Source organism: Daphnia carinata, chromosome 2, assembly GCF_022539665.2.
Source record: "Daphnia carinata strain CSIRO-1 chromosome 2, CSIRO_AGI_Dcar_HiC_V3, whole genome shotgun sequence".
Classification (NCBI taxonomy): domain Eukaryota; kingdom Metazoa; phylum Arthropoda; class Branchiopoda; order Diplostraca; family Daphniidae; genus Daphnia; species Daphnia carinata.
This window is the reverse complement of record NC_081332.1, coordinates 3,292,681-3,312,257: the sequence shown is the minus strand read 5'-3', so window position 1 is coordinate 3,312,257 and position 19,577 is coordinate 3,292,681. Positions and strand designations below refer to the sequence as shown.

The following is a 19,577-nucleotide window of genomic DNA, read 5'->3' as shown; positions in this document are numbered from 1 at the left end:
GGGAATGACGATTACGGGAACCTCGTGACGTGTCTTTTATGTCTTAGCGAACGCCAAACGATAAGCACAAACTGTCTGCTCCTCGTTGTCAAACAAAAGCCGAGCCTCACGCTCTTCCTTTGGAGCTGCCAGTGCAAGAAAGGGGCGTGTGTGTTGTGTTTACGGCACGCGACAGGTTATTAATAAGATGTACACGCACATCGAGAAGGAAATGATTCCTCTCAAATGTGTGATCCCTCGCTGCACAACATTTGATGGGCTGCACTCTCTTTGTCCTCTCTTTCACCCTCCCCACTCTCTTTACTTTTTGCTTATCAACTTTATTTGTGTATGCATGTGGATTTTCTATACGGGGTTGAGGGGTGGCGAGTTCGAAAGACGGAAGTTTGATCACCTTGTCACTCACGGCCATCGTTTGCGGAAGAGGAAATAAAGGAACGTTACGGAAGTTTATTACTTGGTAATATGTACAGAGTCCAATATTACATTGGGGGTTGTTGTTCCTTACTCTCTTTTTTTTCTCATTTGAAATAGAAGAGATTCACGATAAAGAAAGGTAGTCGATCTACCACCCGCCGCTTATTTTGATGAAAAGGGGGGGGGGGAGGTGGAGGGGAAATGTTTCCAAAGTTTCCGGTTGACTAGACGAAGAAATCTTGTATTTTTATGCTTCTTCGTTCGGTCAAATGAATGCAGCAATACTTTTTTTTTTTTTTTTTCGTATGAAATCAACGTCGTGAGTGAGTAGGACGAAAAACTTTTTTTTTTTTGGGGGGGGGGGGAGGATCTGTTATCGAAAAAGCTGGCCATTGTTTTTTGTTTTGTTTTTTTGGCCTCCTGGACACGAGAAATTGATCCGTCTGTCGTCACGGTGTTTTTATTTATTTTCTGTTAGGCGGGTTGCGTTGACCCAATCTGAATGGCCTCTCGATTGGGGTGAAACGACCCGGATCTATGGGCAATATCCATCGTTGCACGTCCTTGTGATAGGTTCAATTTCATTGTCATGAATCTTGTGTTGTTATTACCGGTTCGCCCACTAACCCCCCCTCCTCAACACAAGCCCTTGAAGAGTAGTAAATATACCTACAATTTCCTCTGTCCTCCCCCACCCCACCCCATCTCGCCAACCTGAATGGCCTCCAACTTGAGAGAGAAAAAGTCTGTCGACAATACGTCAAATTATCAAAATTGTACGTCCCTCCTATTGTCCAGCCTTTCGTCCCCTCGCTTTTCCTATTCTTGTGTGTCCCACTTTTATAGTGCTATTGTTCAATTTCCGCGTCGGCCCTCGATTCGCTTGATTCCCTTTTTTTTTTTTTTTTTTTTTTTTTTTTTTTTTTTTTTTTTTCTCTCGGACCAAAGTGGATCATATGTCGATGGACGACGGGCCGAGTCCGGCAACGATACAAAATGGAGGGGGGTGGGGGGGGCCTGCAGGACGGTTTTTGATTCCGGGTCGACAGACGGAGCCGAGCAAAAGTTTTATTTTATTTATTTAATTTTTTTTTTTTTCCCCTTTTTTTCTTATCAATTCATAGTTGCCCAGTGAGAGAGAAAAGAAAATGATATTTGTGATATATGTACTACAGTTATATGCGAGTATAGCCGTCGTACAATATTGCTTTTAGAAAACTTTGGAGATATAAAAGAAGAAAAAAAAAGAAGATGAAACGGGCACTGAGAAAAGATCAGAACTGAATTTGAAAGAGAAGAGGGGAAAGGAAAAAAAAAAAAAAATTAGCTGCAAAATCAAAGTTGAATGTTGTACATCTAGAAAGAGGGGGGGGGGGAAAGAAGGAAAAGTTGTCGTTAGTTTCGTCGCAGGATTACTGTCGAATGTCTTTTCACTTTTTCTTTTTTATTTTCGCCATGGCGACTCACGTCTACGCACTGGTAGTTCGACAGACCAGTACTACTCTCTATATATATATATATAAGTTATGTTATTTATTCATGTATTATTAAAAGTCTCGGGGATCAAAAGCCACAAAAAAAAAAAAAGAGAGAAAATAGTCCATCTCCCTGATTCTCGAATGCACCAATCATCAATGCAGCAGCTGCTGCTTCCTACTTTTTTTTTTTTTTTTTTTTTTTTTTCTTGATTATTTAGGTTAGCATAAATTCAGTAGATTCTTTATTTATTACAGATTGTCGTTTTTTTTTTTTTCTGCTTTCAGAAAAACAAACAACAAAAATGAAAATAAATAAATTTTGTCCCTTTTTTTTTGTTTTTTTTGTTCCAAGCCTTTTGCTGTCAGCTTCCTCTCGGGAAAGTCTCTCTTTTGTTATGATTTTGGACGTTAATCCTCTTTTGTGTTAAACGGCAACATACTCCACAGCTCCGGGCCGGTAGATTGAATTCTTTTCCAAACTTATCAATCAAATTAAAGGCTTGCCATCCCTCGCCGTTTCATTCTTTTTTTTTTTTGATTGTACAGGCCTTACAAGTACCGCACAACCCTTTCCCTTTTCTAAAACACTCTGCTTCGGATAGGTTGCCCAATTTTCAAGCCACCGTCGGATCAATCAATAGTACCAGCAACGGGAGGAAATAAAGGGGTTTTCTTTTTTCTTGTCTCTTCAAATCCTTGTAGACCTATAAATTATACGCCGCTTTGTGTTTGTTTGCTCAACTTTCTTTTTCCAAAAAAAAAACAAAAAAAAAACAAATAAAAAAATTTGTTTCGTCTATGACAAGTTGACGAAGCAACGCAAACATGCGCAACTATGAAACGACAATAGAACGAAAGTCTATTTTGCAGTTTTATTTTTTAAAGGAAGAAAACAAAAATCGGCCGTTGGCGCTTCGTAATAAACACGGTATATTAAGCACACACACACACACAACGTGCGAGTATATTAGCTCTACACGCTGTCTAACAATAAACAACAAACGAGAATGGGACCTTTCTATTCTGGGGGGGGGGGGGGTGCGCTGAGCAACAGCTCGGTATGAAAAATCTACGAAAAAAAAAAAAAAAAAAAAAGATTGAAATAGGAACATGCTTCATCATCGTATTGAACTCTTCTTTTCGTACACTGTTTTGTGTGTGCAGGCTTATTGTGTTATATCGTTAAAAAAAAAAAAGAAAAGAAAAGAAAAGGCTCTTGGTATATTTATACACTGTACATGGAACCGGTATTGAACGCATAATGGACTCGTCTATTATGCGTGCGTATAAAAACGGGAGTCAACTAGGGAGAGTGGAAAAAGGGAAGCGGGAGTCAATCGTATGGCTCTGCTCTTCTGTAGGGTTTTCCCCTCTGCATTTTGCTCGCATCCATTTGTCATCACCATTCATTGCGTTTAGATAGATTTGCGTATTTCCCTCGAACGTATACAATAGAAAATGGTGGGGTTTGTTTAGTAATATTGTACATCTAGTAGCTTTGAACAACAATGCAGGACATTTTACGAGCAGGAATTGGGCGTGGGACCAACGACAGCGTGACCGAATTAATTAGGGCGTACGCCGACCCAGCAGGTGATATCGAAAATTGGACGATCGACCTCCCCCTTTTTTTTTTTTTTTTTTTTTTTTTTTTTTTTCAAAACCCCTACACCCCGTAGCACACGCTCTTTTTTTTTTTTTTTTTTTTTTCTTATATATATATATATCTCAAACAGCGCTACCCCCCTCCTCTTTTTTTTTTCGTTTCTTATCACTGCTTAATATGACAAAAGCTTTTTCCCCCTCACTCGTTTCATCCCAGTTGCGTTTGCTACAATTCATTCTTATTTATGTTTTTACTTTCAGTTCGGGTTGGCGGGGGGGGGGGGATTGGTGGGTTGTCTGTTCGCTTTGTGCGATACCCCCGCAGACTAGTTTTGGGTCGAGATACTTATCTCTGTAGTAGTAGAAGAGATCTACTCTTTTTTTTTTTTTTTTCAAAATATATTGAAGCTGCGCAGAGAGAGGGGAAGCGCCCCCGTCTTTTATATCGCTTCAATGCTGGGCTTCGATTCACAATGCCCAGCAACCATTTCTTTGCTGCCTACTATTTTCTCTCTCCCGCCCCCCCCCCTCCCTGTTACTTCCCACCCGTTCGTTTTTTTTTGTTTTTTTTTTCCCGTGCGAGGTTTGTTGTATTTGGACTTGCGCTGGACTATATAAGTTTGCTGCTGTTGGCTTCGTTGTCAGATTCGATCGATGGTTTTTCTTCGATGCCAGTAAGAGAGAGAGAGAAAATCGACTGATGCTTTATCGGCCCCTCGGGGCGACGCCAAAGACTTTTTTTTTTCCTTTTTTTGGTCCCCCTTTTTTTTTATAACAATAAATCACCGACAAGCAATTCCATCTGTATAGACTGTACGTGTGCGGTTGTACAACAAACTACATGACTTGCGACAGCAATCTGCGAAAAAAAAAAAATAATAAAATAAAATATAACTAGAAAAAAAGGGAGGGAGGTCGTTTTTGCAGCGATATCCCGAAATTTGTAGGCAGATGCGAATATCATCTTTCTTGATCAAAAAAAAAAAAAAAAAAGAAGCCAATGTTCATTTTGAATGATTCACGACCGAATGGGTTTTATATAAAAAGTCTTTTTTTATTTCCTATTTTCTTCTTGTTTTTTTTTGTTTTTTTTGGGGAGGAGGCAAAGCAAAACCCCGTCCCCGCTTGATGGATGAAAATGTTAGCTAATAAAGCTGTCGTGTAGATTTCTTTTTGCGGATACACGTTGCCTAGCAATTCAGCCAAGAGGTTGGCGAAGAAAAGGGGCGCGGACTTGAACGGGTTGCATATACACACGGAATGGAAACGAGGAAAAAAAAAAAAGAAATTTATTTTTCTCTAGACCATTTTTCAAACGAATAGAGGAGCGTGAACGGATGGGAGACAATGCTCGGAGACGGGCAAAGTAGCGTGAAAAAAAAAAAGGAAAGCAAAAGAATCGTAATATTCGGAAAGGAGACAGGTTGCTGCCGTTTGGGCTGACGTGTTCGCGCGCATCTCGAACGCGGCCCGGCTATTGTGGCACTACGCGCTTGCTGATCGGCCAGAGTTTCCTAGGGAAAACGGGGGAATCGGTTCATGCGCACTAGTAGATGTCAGTGTAGGTTCGGATGATGTTTTTCGGTGCCTCCCTCGTACCGCTGGCAAAAAAAAAAAAAAAAAGAAAAAAAAAAAAAGAAAACGTTTGGCTCGCTTAGTCCCCTAGCCCAGTTACGAGCTGTGTAAAGACCCGGTCGGTTCTCCCCAGCAAAGGGACCATAACGAATCCATCCGCCCAGGAGATCGGTCGTCACACGATCATTCTTTCAAAGTGGAGAACGGGTGTCGTATATATATATATATATATATATGTACCACCTTGGTTTATTTATTTGTTTTTGTTTTGGAACAGTGAAGTGAGAGATCGAATTGTAGAGACTCGTGCTTCAAGCAGTTTGCATTTTTTTGTTGTTTTTGTTTCAGTGAAAATTGAATTGTGCAGTTTTGAATCTCTTACTTGTATCAGGGAGGGATGCCCGTCCGACTGGGGCATCTGTTGTGAGTTGATCAACAAGTTTTTGTCTTCTTCTTTTTGATTGTGTGCTGTTTGACATTATGACGGACAACATTGACGGGAAATGAGTCATCGTCATAGACAGTGAAAAAGGGGACAGGGTTTTTTTTTTTTTTTTTTATTATTTTTTTGGAAAAACATTTTTGATAATAAAAAAAAAAAAAAAAAAAAAAAATGGATGACGACGATTCTTGCATCTATGCTAATATCGGTGGAGAGATGGAGTACCATCCGAATCAACAACATCAGCTGGAGCCCGTTCAAGAGCATCAGCAACAGCAGCAGCCGCGAGATGAGATGATCATTCATCCATACAACCTCGTCAGGGCTAGATCATCTCATTGCGTCTTGTCAGGTAATAGCCGAGAAAATTAGGAAAACATGAACGACGACCCGAAAAGAATAAAAAAAAAAAAAAAAAAGAAGAAAGGCATCGCTCCGTCAGTTCCATCCGGTAGTGTGCGCGTCTTCGCCTACGATGTTCTTGCAAGAGACTTGGGAAACCCCATCTGTTCAATCTTATGAGTAACCTTAACCCACCAACGTACAATTTGCTAAGTTAATTATATCCTCCGGTCCTCTTCATCCAAACCCACTTTCGTAGCCGCTTTAGTCGGGAATAAATATATATATATATATTTATAAGAAAAGCGATTGGATTTTTGCGTCTCATTTTGCCGGCAGACACATCCTTCCTGATGTGCTCCAAAAAGAGATGGATAGAGAGTGGGGAGATCAAGAAGAAGAAGAAGAAGAAAAAAAAAAAAAAAAACGTAGAAATAGTGGGCCCTTTTAACCCTGCGCGGAAATCCGTCCGGTCTGCCATCTCAGGGTCTATTCCAAGTATCTAGTCCAATCACTACACATCTCCTCTTCTTTTTTTTCTTTTTTTTTTTTTTTTTTGTTTTTTTTTTGTTTTATTGTTTCTTTTTTTGTACGTCATTCTTTATTCGTATTTACATTACTTTCTACCGATTCTTATTTTTTTTGGGATCCTCCCATCTCTTTGACCCTTTTAGTACGTTAGTGTCGTTCTTTCAAGGAGACGTGGGGGGGGGGGGGGGGGCTGTGTCGCGCTGCCCGTCACGTTAATGAAGATAGAGGAATAACAGCGATAAGGGCTGTAGCGCTTTATTTCAAGGACGCACACGAGGTGCAAACTAAAAAAAATATCTTGATGAGGTGTAGACAATCAGCGAATTTGACTCTAAACAAAGGGCAGGATGGTACGAAAAGAAAAGTCATTTGTAGCGCATACGAGCGTCTAATAGCTCAGGAATAATGTAAACCGGATCTCCTTAATTCTCGTTCTCGTTTTTTTTTTTTGTTGTTCCTTTCAATTAAGGAACAGCGCGTAGGTCTTCTATTTTGTTTCAAATTTATTATCTCTTTCTTCTTTTTTTTTTTTTTTTTTTTTTTTTTTTGCGTATTTTCAAAACGAATTTCCAGTGATTCGTTTTCTCGACTCGTTTTTGTTGATTTTTACGTTTGTTGTTTCGCTTTCATTGTTTACATTTGATTCGCTCCGCTTGGCTTCTACAACATTTTTTGTTTTGTTTTTCCCCTTTCTTTTCATTTCGTCAAATTCATATTTCAAAAAAGGTTTCCCCCCCCCCTACCCCACCCCTTTGCCGCCTACCTCTTTGAACAACAACGTGAAGCAAAGCGGATTCCAGTCGGAAATCAAGCGTGACGCCTATTGTGTAATGAGTTGGTTCTCTCTCTCTCTCTCTCTTTCGTCCTCCTTGGCCAAAAATCCTGTTTTACTTTTGTTCTTGTTTCATTTGCCATCAAATGCTGCCATCGTTCACGCGTTCCCCATCTTTTTGCTCGGTAAAACGCCGCGCCGCCCCTCGTCTATGAGCGATAACAAAGCCCAGCCGTACGTTCGTCGAAAGTGTTCTAGAGCAATGCAAAGTTTTGCTTGCACACGTAAGGGAAAAGACGACAATCCCCGAAAAGTAGGACTTGTCTATACAGCAATCATCATCGGTACAATCGTAAATAGTTTTTTTTTTTTTTTTTTTTTTTTTCTTTTTCTTTTTCACACCCAAAGGCATAAAGTTGTTAAACAAGGCCCCACAAACTTTGGGTTCTTCTCTCTTTTTTTTTTTTTTTTCGGTTTGATTTCTATAAAGATCAAGAAGGACGGGAGATTTCAGTTGCATCAAAGAGGAACACCGCACACACCTAAAACCAAAATAGTACCGGCTCCAAAGTTTTTTGCGATGTAAATAACAAAAAACGAAACGAGATGAGGGTGTTAGACGCCCAAAATCGGGTTGACAACATCGCGTCGTCATGGTCGATATACCGTATGTTATAAATTGGGTTTAAGATGGTCGGGGGGGAGCAAGAGAGCACCGTTGGCCAGATTAGTCAAAGTTTTTTTTCTCGTATTCGTTAGAAAAGAAGAAGAAGAAGGACGTTTTTCTCTTTCTGGCTGGGTCCCTTCAAACAAAACAAAAGAGACACTGGGGCGTAGACGGAAAGCTGGAGGCGAAATCTCATTTGACATCCACCATCTAACGTCAAAGAGATCTCCTTATACAGTACTTGTATATCCCGATGTATTCTCTTCACGTCTGTGGGGGATTCTCCGATTCTCTTCGTGTCGTGCATACTTTTTTTTTTTTTTCTTTTCTCTCTCCCTCTCTTGATACAAAAAATAGATAGATAAATAGAGAGAGAGAGAGAGAGAGAGAGACTGTAACTCCCCCCCCCCCCCCCCTTTTTTTTTTTTTTTTTTTCCTCCGTGCTGTTTTTTTTTTTGGTTCTTTCCCCTCTTGGGCCTACGTTGTGCGTGATACTGATCCTCCTATCAAATAGATTCTGCATCCGATCCGGGACTCTATCTTTTTTTTTTTTTTTAAGATAAATATCGTCCCGCCGATCTCTTTTTTCTTTTTTCCCCTGTTTTTTTTTTTTTTTTCTGCTTCTAGGGTGAACGTTATACAGCAGACAGGGGGGCGATCACGGTGGCTTTTGTTATCGATAGCTAATACACTAGGTCTGTATGTAGAGTATGTGTGGATCGCTGGGCATCTCTACTGCGTATCGTATTATACACACGTAGGGAAAGTGCCAGTGGGTTCACGTTACCCTCGTTCTCTCATGTCCTTCATAATTGATTGTAAAAAAAAAAAAAAAAAAATATTCCGATCGAAACGCAAATTAAAATTTTATTTATTTTTTTTTTTTTTTCGTGATGAGTAATTGGGATATTCAATTTCTTATCATTTACCTCCTCCTGTTGAATTGTAATGGGGGTGGGGGATGTCGATCACAATAGCTTGCACACACACACACAAAAAAAATGAGGGTAATACGAATAGAAGAGGGGGAGATGATGATGGATGGAGAAGTTTTATGAACGTGCGTCCGCCTGTCAAGATCCTTTCCGGATTTTCTGTGTTGAATCAACCGCCTGTCACGGTCCCCAATCGGTGTATCACCAAAAGTACGTCGAGTTGTTGTTTAAAAAAGAAAGATGAAAAAAAAAAAAAAAAGGAGGACTTTCTCATTTACGACGGCGAATGGCTGTCGCTCGATTCTGCCGCTAGATTGGAACGCGTTGCGGTTGCCAGAAGTAGTCCTTGTCTTCCCGATAAAATCCCCCCCCCCCCCTCTTTTGCCTGTCCTATTGGACGAAGCTTCTCTGTATAACCCCTCTTGATTCAACCAACGTCCTTTTTCCCGTTCTCTACTTACTCCGCACGTATTCTCAAGGCTTTCAAAAGACTCTTTGGAGAGAGAGAGAGAGAAGAGAGAAGAGAGAAGAGAGTGGAGAGTGGAAAGGGGGGAGACACCGTGTCGAATCACGCCGACTCTTAAGCTCTCCATCCCGACGTACAGTGTCGTGCTAGTGGGGGGAGGGGGGATTGCTTGCGAAGTTTTCTTATATGTGTACACATTGGGTTTGCAATCTTCGCATTGTTGCCACATCGATTTCCTTATCAAATTGCCATGTTTCGATGACGCAAATCAACGAGGCCAACGTTTGATTTCGGCATAACTGTCTCTCGTTACGGGCCGGCTGACATTTGAGATGCGCTAGCTATTCATTTTTTTTTTCTTTTGTTTGTTTTGTTTGGCTTCTTTTTTTTTTTTTTGTTTTTGTTTTTGTTTTTGTTCAATGTGGAGAAGAAAACAAAACAAAAAATAAATGGGGGTGGGGGGCTTTGGTTGACTTGTCCAGCTCTTGGCCGTCTACTCAACTGGATCATATCCGCTTGACTTGTCTATTGGAATCTCTCTCTGTTGCCTCTCCCTAGTAGATCCATTTCACCATTTTGGCTTCCTTTTCATATATATATATATTTTTTTTCTTTTATAACACGGTCGGATGGATGACAAGAATGTCCTCCATCGTCAGAGATTCTTTTTATTTTACCTTTTCCTTTTTTCTTTTTTTTTTTTTGTTTAAAGCGAAAACAAAACAAAAAATTGCCTCACATTTTGTGTTTTTCCATTGAGAATTTGTCTCGCCATCAACACTGCGATTGGCTCCCGTGTTCTCCCCATTGCCATTTCAACATTGTTTACGACAGCCAGCAATATAGAGTATGCGGAATGCAATGGCGGAACACTCAGCGACATTCGATATTCAGGCATTTTGTTTTTTGCTATTCATGTATTCTCGAGGCCAATCGAAGTGATTCCGGAAAGACATTTTTTTTTTTTTTTCAATCTGAATTTGGGGCGTGGCAGACCGAAATGAACTAGGCGGAATCATTTCGTATCTTATTGGCTAACCCCCGAAAATGTTCTCCATTTCAAAAGGTTTCATTTTTAATATTATTTTTTCCTTAACAAAAGAAACGTAGAGTGCAGGTATCGAATTAGATTTTGAAAAGAGATTTTGAAAAATATTGTTTGAAAGCATAAGTAAAAAGACGAAGCAAAAAAAGTGCGCAGTGCGACGACTGGAATATCGAAAGTGCCTGCACCTTTATTGGTTTATATATTTCTTTTCTCCTCCCCCCCCCCCCCCCTACCATTCTCTCGCTATCTACACTAGAATTGAATTTGTAGTCGGCTCTGTCCTTCTGCTTCTCATTCTTGCCAGTTTCACGCGGGCACCAGCAGCAAAGAGCAATACGAGCATTTGGTGGAATCCTTTTTTATTCTGCCTGTATACATATAAAAAAAAAAAAAGAAAGCAAAAGTAGCAGCTGCATATGAAACGTCTGTCTGCCAAATGGATGGAGATTTTATACCCTCCTCCTGAAATGGGACTTGTGCCCCTTCGTTCTCGTTCAAAGTCGCAGACGCTGCACGCAGCACCCCCCCCCCCCCCTAAAAAAAAAAAAAAAAAAAAAGAGACAAGTTCTTCCATATCTACTATATATTACGTCTACTATACATAGACGCGCATTTTCATCAACCGAACAGCATCCACAAGGTCGGCCGCTTCTTTGAATGCCCCTTCTTTTTGTGTGTGTGTGTGTGTGTGCTTCTTTATATCCCCATTCGTTCATACATTCCAATATGCCTTTTGAGTACATCAACGACGAAGAAAAGGCATTGGGTGATGGGCAAAAAAAAAAAAAAAAAAAAAAAAAATTCTAGATTCTATTCACGGAGGAGTTGGTACGTCGCCTTGCGCCGACGTGCCATTGTGCACCGACGAGCTCAGCAATTTGGGATGGCTTATAACTTTACCATCTTCAATTTTTTTTTTTTTTAAAGCGCGTATGCGTGTTCTTAAGCAATGGCTCGATTCTTTTTTTTTTTCCTTCTTCTTTGTGGTGGATTCTCCTTTTTTTTTGAATTTGGCGCGCGTCAACAACAATCGTCGCTGACACACTGAAAGTGGATTGCACACCCTGTGAATGCCCAACCGATTTGGTTAGCTATTCTTTACTTTTTTTCTTTTTTTTTTTTTTTTTGGAAATTATTATTATTATTATTTTCTCCTACACGCACACTGTCGTGACTTGTGCTGAATTGCGGCTTTTTCCAAGAGAGAGGGGGGAGAGGAAGGATCCCGTTCCAACAAGGGCCTCTTTTGCGAGCTCGGGAGCGTCTTTATTCTTTTCTCGGCTTTTTTTTTTTTTTTTTCGACTCTCCATTGTTGCTGGCCATCAAAGTCAAAATCAGCAGCAAAAACCCCCGCAAGCTTTCCTTCCTCTTTTTTTTTTTTTCGTGTTAAACATTCGTCACTCCCCTTAGCTGATTGTTGGTGAGAGAGAAAAAAAAAATGCAATTTTTTGTTCACGGCACGCGGAGGCAACTGCAATGATAAAATGAGGAAGGGGCATGCGATTATTACTACTGCCACATATGAGAAAGGGGGAAAAAAAAGAAAAAAAAAAAAAAGAAAGATGGATGGCCAGCAATTTCTATCGCGCATATGCAATAACATGTAGCGGAACATCCCGACGTGTTGTGCTCGCCCCCTTCGCGGTGTCGATAGATGAAGTGCGAAAAAAGAAAAAATGAAAGATGTCGTCGCTTATGTTTGGCCGCCGTGTGACTTTAAGGGAAAGCTATTGGGAGAAAAGAAGACAAATAGCCATCGTCAACGGAATATGTCGCTCGTGCGAAGAGAGTCGGTACGCCATTCTGGCCATTTATCCGCACCAACTGACGCGCAAACGACAACATCTTCGCACACGCTTAACGGCCGTACAAGAGCCTCAGTCTTGGTTTGTCGTCATAGTAGGTTCACATGTGCGGAAAGAGATGATTGCCGCCGCTTGCGCCCCCTGACCGACCGTCCCAAACATTTTCGGCGTACAAGTCTTTTCGGTGATTGCTTTCAATACATCAAAGAGAGAGAGAGAGAGAGAGAGAGAGGGGTGAGAGTGAGAGAGAGAGAGAGACTGTAGGAAAGAGCGCGAGAGAAGATGATCCTTTGAACTTTTCCTAGCAACTTCATCTTTGTGCGTAGATACACACACACACACACATAAATCCACTGAGGAATATTTTCAAAGATGATGAGAACCGAAAGTTGTGCCTCTATCGAAGCCATCAATGATCTGAGGGATTTTATTTTATTTTTTTAGTTTTTTTTTTTTAGTTTGTTGTAAGTTTACATGAACGCGGTAAAGAAGAATCACCGACGACATGTCATTTTGTGTGAGACGGTTCGTTGATTTTCCGTTTTTGAAAGATCAACAATCAACGTGAAAGAGTTTGAGGCCAGCCGTTTGAGTTACACGATCGTCGTAAAAGAAGAAGAAAAAAAAAAAAAAAAAACCTGGCTGATTTAGAGTTTTTGGACATGTATATTACCGTCGTCTTTGCGAGCGTCCCTTTGCCCCATTTCACTATGAACGGCCATTTACAGTTGAGTAGCTCTGAATTGTACATACGTAAACTGCGGAAGAAGGAAAACATTTTCCATCGGCCTAAGCAGAAAAAGAAGGGGGGAAGCGAAACTACGAGCAGGCTCAATTTAAGAGGGACGCAGAGGTCGGACCGTGGGCTATTTGAAATTCAAAGTGGGATGACGCGGACGCTACTTGCTACCGCAACCACTCCCCATCTTAGCGCAGACGATTCCAACTGTATATATATATTCTCGACTATTACGCTCTATTGTGAATGTGGTTCCCATCTGCTGATGTTCCCATACAGCACATTGGATCATTCTCATTTTTTTTTTTTTTTTTACTTCTTTGTTTTCTTCCCAAACATCCTCCCCGCTTCTTCCGCTATCCTGCCTCTTGCAGGCCGTGTTAGATCACACTTGAAAATGGGGTGATAGAGGGGAAGTTCTTTCTTTTTTTTTTTTGCTCTTGGTGCCTATTTTTGTGTGTCGATCCCGTCTGTGTTTTGCTCGCAAACAACTGCAAACTCTCTTATACATTTGTGTGGAGGGGGGGGGGGGGGGGGCAAGGGTGAAGTGGGTGGCAAGGGAAAAATAGGGGGAATGACGGGACGAGAGGTTAAGCATTGGTAGAAAGGACATAATAGCAAAGAACGAGGGGGTTTTCGACAATCACACGGAGACAAATTGAGCCTTTTTCTATGTCTGCTTCTCTCTTGATCCTAGCGACAGCTGTTGGCACTGGCTGAAAAAGGTACACACAATCCTCGTTTTTGTTAAGACTACATACAAAAAAAAAAGAGAGACTCTTGTAACTCTTTATTGTAAAGCCTCGAAACACTTATTCCTGATGTAGCCGTGGCAGCACAATCATGTGCCTGGTGAATTTTCCCATTCACGCTGAAGATTGTGTGGCGTTCCCTTCTTTCTTTCTTTCTTTTTTTTTCCCTTCCCGAATTGTAGTGAGAACAAACGGCTGGCGAGCTCAATCATTGAATCTGGCTCAGCACTTTGTCGACTTTTGGCGACAGACAAAAGAGTTTGAGAGCGTGAGGAGGGTGGTGGGTGGGGGTGGGTGAAGAAGGATATAGAGGTCTGTTTAATTAGTAGACGTATATTTGAACACGGTCGACAAGGCAAAGCTGCGTGAGTGCGTCGTCCTTCTATCGTCGATCGCTTTTGCCTATTCAAAGTTGCCTTTGATGATGTCTCGATGACGACGTTCCGTGATGAAATGATCTGCGCTTGCAACTGGCAACATCGGTCGCAACGAGAGAATGGCCGCCAACTGAAGAATACATAACCCATTCCACTCGAAGCGTAGAGTCATTTCAGGTTCTGCGTGTTGGTCAATAAGTTGAAAGAGTTCGTTCATCCACGCCTACAATGGGACCTTTTCACGAGACCCATCGGGCCAAAGAAGAAGAAGAAGAAAAAAAAAAAAAAAAAAAGAGGGGGGTCGATCGCTTCTATCAAACTTTGCAGTCCCTTTTCTGCTCTATTTCAGTTGAGTCGGGAGTGGGGGAACGCGATTGTCTTTGTCTACTCAATGCGATTAAGTGCGTGATTTTTTGTTGTGAAGCAGTCGATGCAGATGAACCCCTTGCCCAGGGGTTTCTTTTTCTACGTAAAGTAAAAATAGAGGCAGAACAGTGAAACGAAATCGGTTAGAGAGGGCGGAAATGAGAGTCGCATTTCGAAGAAAACAAAATGTGTAAATGAAACCTTTTTTTGCTTTGAACTGATGTACGGAAAAGCTTAGCATAACTGTACCAATTTCACTTTTGTTTCTTTTTTTTCCTTTAGTGATCTTATTTATTATTTATTTATTAATTTTTTTTTTTGGATGTCATTTACCTCTTCAAATGACATATGACTGTAACATTGGAGTTGGCCGCTAGGAGGAGGGAGCTCGGGGGTTGACTCCTACATGCGCACACACAATGTCTTTACGTAATTGGATTTCCATCCCATTTATTATAAGTGGGTATGTGCGAGTAAGGGTGGCACAGAAGATCTATATAAATGTGGCGTTTCGTTTTTAGCCATGGGGAAAGGGACAAATACGCACCGTCATTCGATCTCTTTTCCCTAACACTCGGAAGCTAGCCGGAATCTTTCCATTTGTCTATTGAATAGGCTTCGCTTTTCGCTGGAACTCTCACCCCCCCCCCCCTCCGAAGACGAAGGGAAGGATAAAGGAAAAAAAAAAAAAAAAAAAAAAACGAACTCGATTGATTAGCGTTTTTATTACGAGACTTGCTATATAAAATGTGTTAGCCTTCATCTATGATAGCGTCGCTCTTCCGGCGGGAAAAGCAACTAACATATTCGTTTGGTACAAGGTGAAAAAAAAAAAAAAAAAAAAAATGCGTTTAAACAGTTGAGTGGATACGAGGTATGTTAGTAAGGAGGGGGGGGGATATATCACGTGCACGTCAGCCATCTATAATTGAGCGAAGAACAGACGTGAGCGAAACTCTGTAAACACCACAGCTCTCCGACTGTATTCCATTAAAATTGGTGCCGATCGATAATCCCGTTTCCTGCTTCCTGTTTTCTTTTTCTTTTTTTTTTTTTTTTGTCGGCTTGTTGAGCGTTCCCTCTTTCGTCTTTATTGAAGCCTGGCTGTTTTTGAATGTCGATCAGAACGACGGCAAAAAGCCGCAGGCAGCCTGCCTAAACAACTGATATGCATAACATGCACAAGGTGGCTTTTATCCCCCCCCCCCCCTATTTTGCCGATTGAGAAACATTTTAATTCTACTATTCGTCATTCATCCTTCGCTAACAGTTCAAATGATTTTTATGTTCAAAATTCTTCTTTAAAAAAAAAAAAAAAATAAATGGAATAAAAAAAATTAATGGATTTTTTTTTTTTTTTTTTCAATTTCTTTTATCTCAACAGGCAAGGCACCTTCGAATTCCGGCTGGAACTTCCTACCGGCCGACAATAATCGCCAGCACGGCAGTCACACGCTCGGCCATAACACGTTAAACAGGTACGCTTTGACGTCTTTTAACTTTAACGCTTTCCACATGAGGCACTTGACGTTCGCTTTGAACTTTCGCACAGCCAGAAACAAAAAAAAAAAAAACTTTTTTTTTGGGGGTGGAGGGTGGGGGGTGGCTCTCATCTTATTCACTTGGACTCGGTTTCAACTTACTTTTGAGTGCCCACTTTCAAGTGTACTTAATAGTGTTACGGGCGGTATAATGAGCTAGACATGTGCAGTGCACAGTAGCACAATTATACATGAGAGCAATAGTCCCTTGAGTGTGTTACACTAGTTATGCTGCTGATGTTACTACTGGAAACGGCGGGAGTTTAACACCCGTGTCAAATGAATAGCTTTTTCTTTTTGCGTTTTCTTTTATTTATTTTTTTCTTTTACCGCTTGGTTTAGTGTCCGTTTCGGCTACTGCGGCGGCAGCAGCCGTTTTAGCAAAATAGAATTATGCATATTAGGCTTGTGTTTCGACAGTCGCCACCCTAGGACAACTCGTCTATCCAGTTTCTAATGCGTAGGGGTAGATGAAACGGCAGTCAGAAGAGACGCAGGCAAGGCCACTCCCGAACATAAAAAAAAAAGAGAGAGAAACGCAGATCAAACGACACGTGCATTCGCTCGCACGGTCCAGCCCTTTTCAGCGGAAAGGGATCTAATGTTTTGATAATTTTTTGCGTTCAATAAGAAAAACGGACTGCTTCAAACTGCGCAATATTGTAGAAATACATCTTTTTTTTATATACATTTCGCCGTTTAGAACTGGAACTACGCGATTGTATTTTATTTTAAAGATGTGGGAGGGGGGAAAGAAAGACGGTCGGTCCCAGTTATTATTATTATTTTTTTTTTTTTTTTTAAGGCTTCCATTATCAGTTGGTTGCTATACGCTCCAGTCAACTTTTGCGTTTTGGAGGCAACTCAAGATGTTTGCATAAACCAATCATGCGATGCACAAGGAGGGAAGGGGGGGGTGGGGGTGGCTGCGCTCGAATTTCATAAAGACGTTTTTTAGAGGTACGAAGAAGCGCTCCGGCTGCGTCTCTCCTCCCCAATCCACACCCCACTTTATAAGCCACAAAAGTCGCCTATTTTGCATCAGTTGAACGGCTGTCTTGATCCCGCGCGACCCAAACGACGAGCAAGTCGTCAGGGGGATTGGGCCCTTTGGTATAGCAGGCGCCAAACTCTGGAATAGTCTTCTCTTTTCTTTTTTTTTATACACATTGCATCTTTGATTTTCATCCAAATCGTTGGAACTCGTGAATGTCCTTTGTTTTGTTTATCCCTCCTCTTTTATTTCTATTTTTTGAAAATATTAAATTCGAGGGCAATCTGCGCGTTGTGAGGGAGAACATACGAGCGACGAACTCAAACCCTGGTGACAAAAGTTCGCTAACGAATGATATGAAAAGCTTGGAATATGAGGGTACAAGAGAAAAGGGAGAGGAATGAAAATTGAAAGCGGAAGAATCGCGGCAATGGAAGTTTCCGTTTTGGAACAGGCAGGGGGGGGGGGCGTAGGCGGGTCGGGGAGTCATATACCGACGACATCACTTCCGTCTGAGAGGATTGAGGAATTGGTTCAGCCCACCCAGGTTTCCGTGACACGGCAGCACTCACGACACATGCGGGAATCGAGCCCCCTATCGTCAAAACCGCTCCCGGTGCCTCTAGTGTGTTTGTATGTGTATATACCAAAGACGACTCTCCGGAGATCTCTACAGAACCTTTCGTTCCGGCCCATGAAACTTAGACCTTCGTTGCTTCCTCTACTTCTTCCTCTTTTTTTTTTTCATTTCTTTTCTTTAAAAAAAAAATAAATATAATATTTAAGGAAGCAAAATTTTCATTTCGTTCCCGTTCTATCCTACCGTTGGGAAACCTACCAACTCTGATGGAACCTCTTTTTTTTTTCCTTTCTAAAGTAAAGACTACAAGGTTTAAAAAAAAAATAGATTTATTTTGCTGTTGCTTTTCCAGAAAAAAAAAATCCTACGATCGTCCTAGAATTCGAGTGGTAGACTAGCAGCTTGTCTGACATGGTTGCACTAGCAACGGATGGTTCAATACTACTGTTGCGACCCAACTAGACTTGCGATTCCGTTGAATTCTTTTTTTTTTTTTTTCCTCTTTGCGCCACCACTCGCTTATGCTTTATTTACGTTTGTATTATAAGCTGAAACGTGAAGCGAATATCCAATAGGTTGGTCGTCATGGTAATCAGTCAAACCCAAACCTCATACCCCCCCCCCGCCGTCGGATGGACTAGATTTTTCTGCGAGAGGGAGAGTGCAGTTAGTGTGGGAGGACAAGACGTCAGATTGGGATAGAAAAAGCAAATCATCGATCGTCGGTCGACAGTATTGGCTGTTAAGGTTTTTGACTTGCGGTTTAAAAAGAAGAAAAAATAAACCTCTTGAGGTTGTTGTGTGTCTAACCCTCTTTTCCCTCCGGATGCTTCACCATCTCCATCTTATTTTATTTTTTTTATTTTGATCAACTTTCCTTTGAAATAACGTCATCGTCTTCGAAGAGAATCTGCAAACTATCGATGGCAAAAGGTCGCTGTTCTCTAGTTCTCTCGTTTCATCATCCCCCTTTTTTTTTAACATTTTTTATTCGTTTGGCGATAGTATCTCGTGCACGGTCGGGACAAAACGGGGAAAAGAAAATCAAATCCGAACTGGTTCATACGCCATTACTTTTTTTTTTCACGATCGTCAATGCTCGATGCAATCCAATATAGACACTCGCACGTCGCGGCAATAATAACAATAATAATAATTCATAAAAAAAAAAAAAAAGAAAAATAGCGCAGAGAGAGATTGGGATATATATATTTATATAAATAAATATAGATAGATATAAAGGAAGAGATAGAATAAGTATGACAGTCCCTCCTAGCTGTTGTTTGCCTCTCTTTGGTAGTCATAACAGATGGCCGGCATAGATAAAAAAAAAAAAAAAAATGTATCTATAAATGTTGGGGAGAAATAATTTCTTTGGCCGCAGCGCCCCTTTGCCCGGCCGCACCCTCATAACAACAGCGGATCAACACATATGGAACGTTTCGACGCAACGCGCTACAAAAATTACCCCATAAGATGAAGGGCGTGGCGCTCGCTCACCGTTTGGTGTTGAGCATATTTTTTTTTTTTTTCACGATAGAAATAAAAAAATCACGATTGCTGTATGTTGGCGAAAAAAAAAACGCATGAAAAGGAAACAGAATAAAAAAAATAGACGGGAGAGGAGAGAAAACGAAGCAGTGAAACGAAGAATAGTGTATACAGAAATGTTTATTGGAAAGGAAGCTGGATTGGGAGCGTGAAGAGGACAGGAGCGGGCTAGCGGCAAGTCAGGCCCTATACATTCAAGTTGTCTTGCTTTTTTTCCTTCGAGCTTTAAGAGGACAAGCGGCCGGTAAATGTCAACACTAAACACGCTAGCACACGGAATGTAAAACTCCGTCGGGAATCACATCTTCCCTATGTGTACTAGGCAGGATGTCCGAACAAGCGAATCTACAAAACTCGGCTACAAAAGAGAAAAAAAAAAAAAAAAAAAAAATTGGGAGGAAAATGAAAGGGCATTTTTTTTTTTTATATCCACAGTGCCAAGTCGACTTTGTTGTTTCACGACTTTTGTCTTGAAAGGGGGGAAACGGGACAATGGGCTCTCCCCAGAGTAGAATACACTAACACATAGAGGACCTACACAGAGAAGATCTTGAATGCCAATCACGATCACGTTCACAGACTTTTGTACACGTA

General features: G+C 41.1%; 1 protein-coding gene across 1 annotated transcript in view; it reads left to right on the top strand.

The window, feature by feature from the left end:
* LOC130686437 (teneurin-a-like) overlaps positions 1-19,577 on the top strand; it is a 78,282-nt gene that overhangs the window by 45,678 nt on the left and 13,027 nt on the right. Inside the window, exon 6 of the mRNA XM_057509554.2 lies at positions 15,702-15,795. Within this exon, the coding sequence (XP_057365537.1) occupies positions 15,702-15,795 (94 nt within the window). The remainder of the gene's footprint in view (positions 1-15,701; positions 15,796-19,577) is intronic.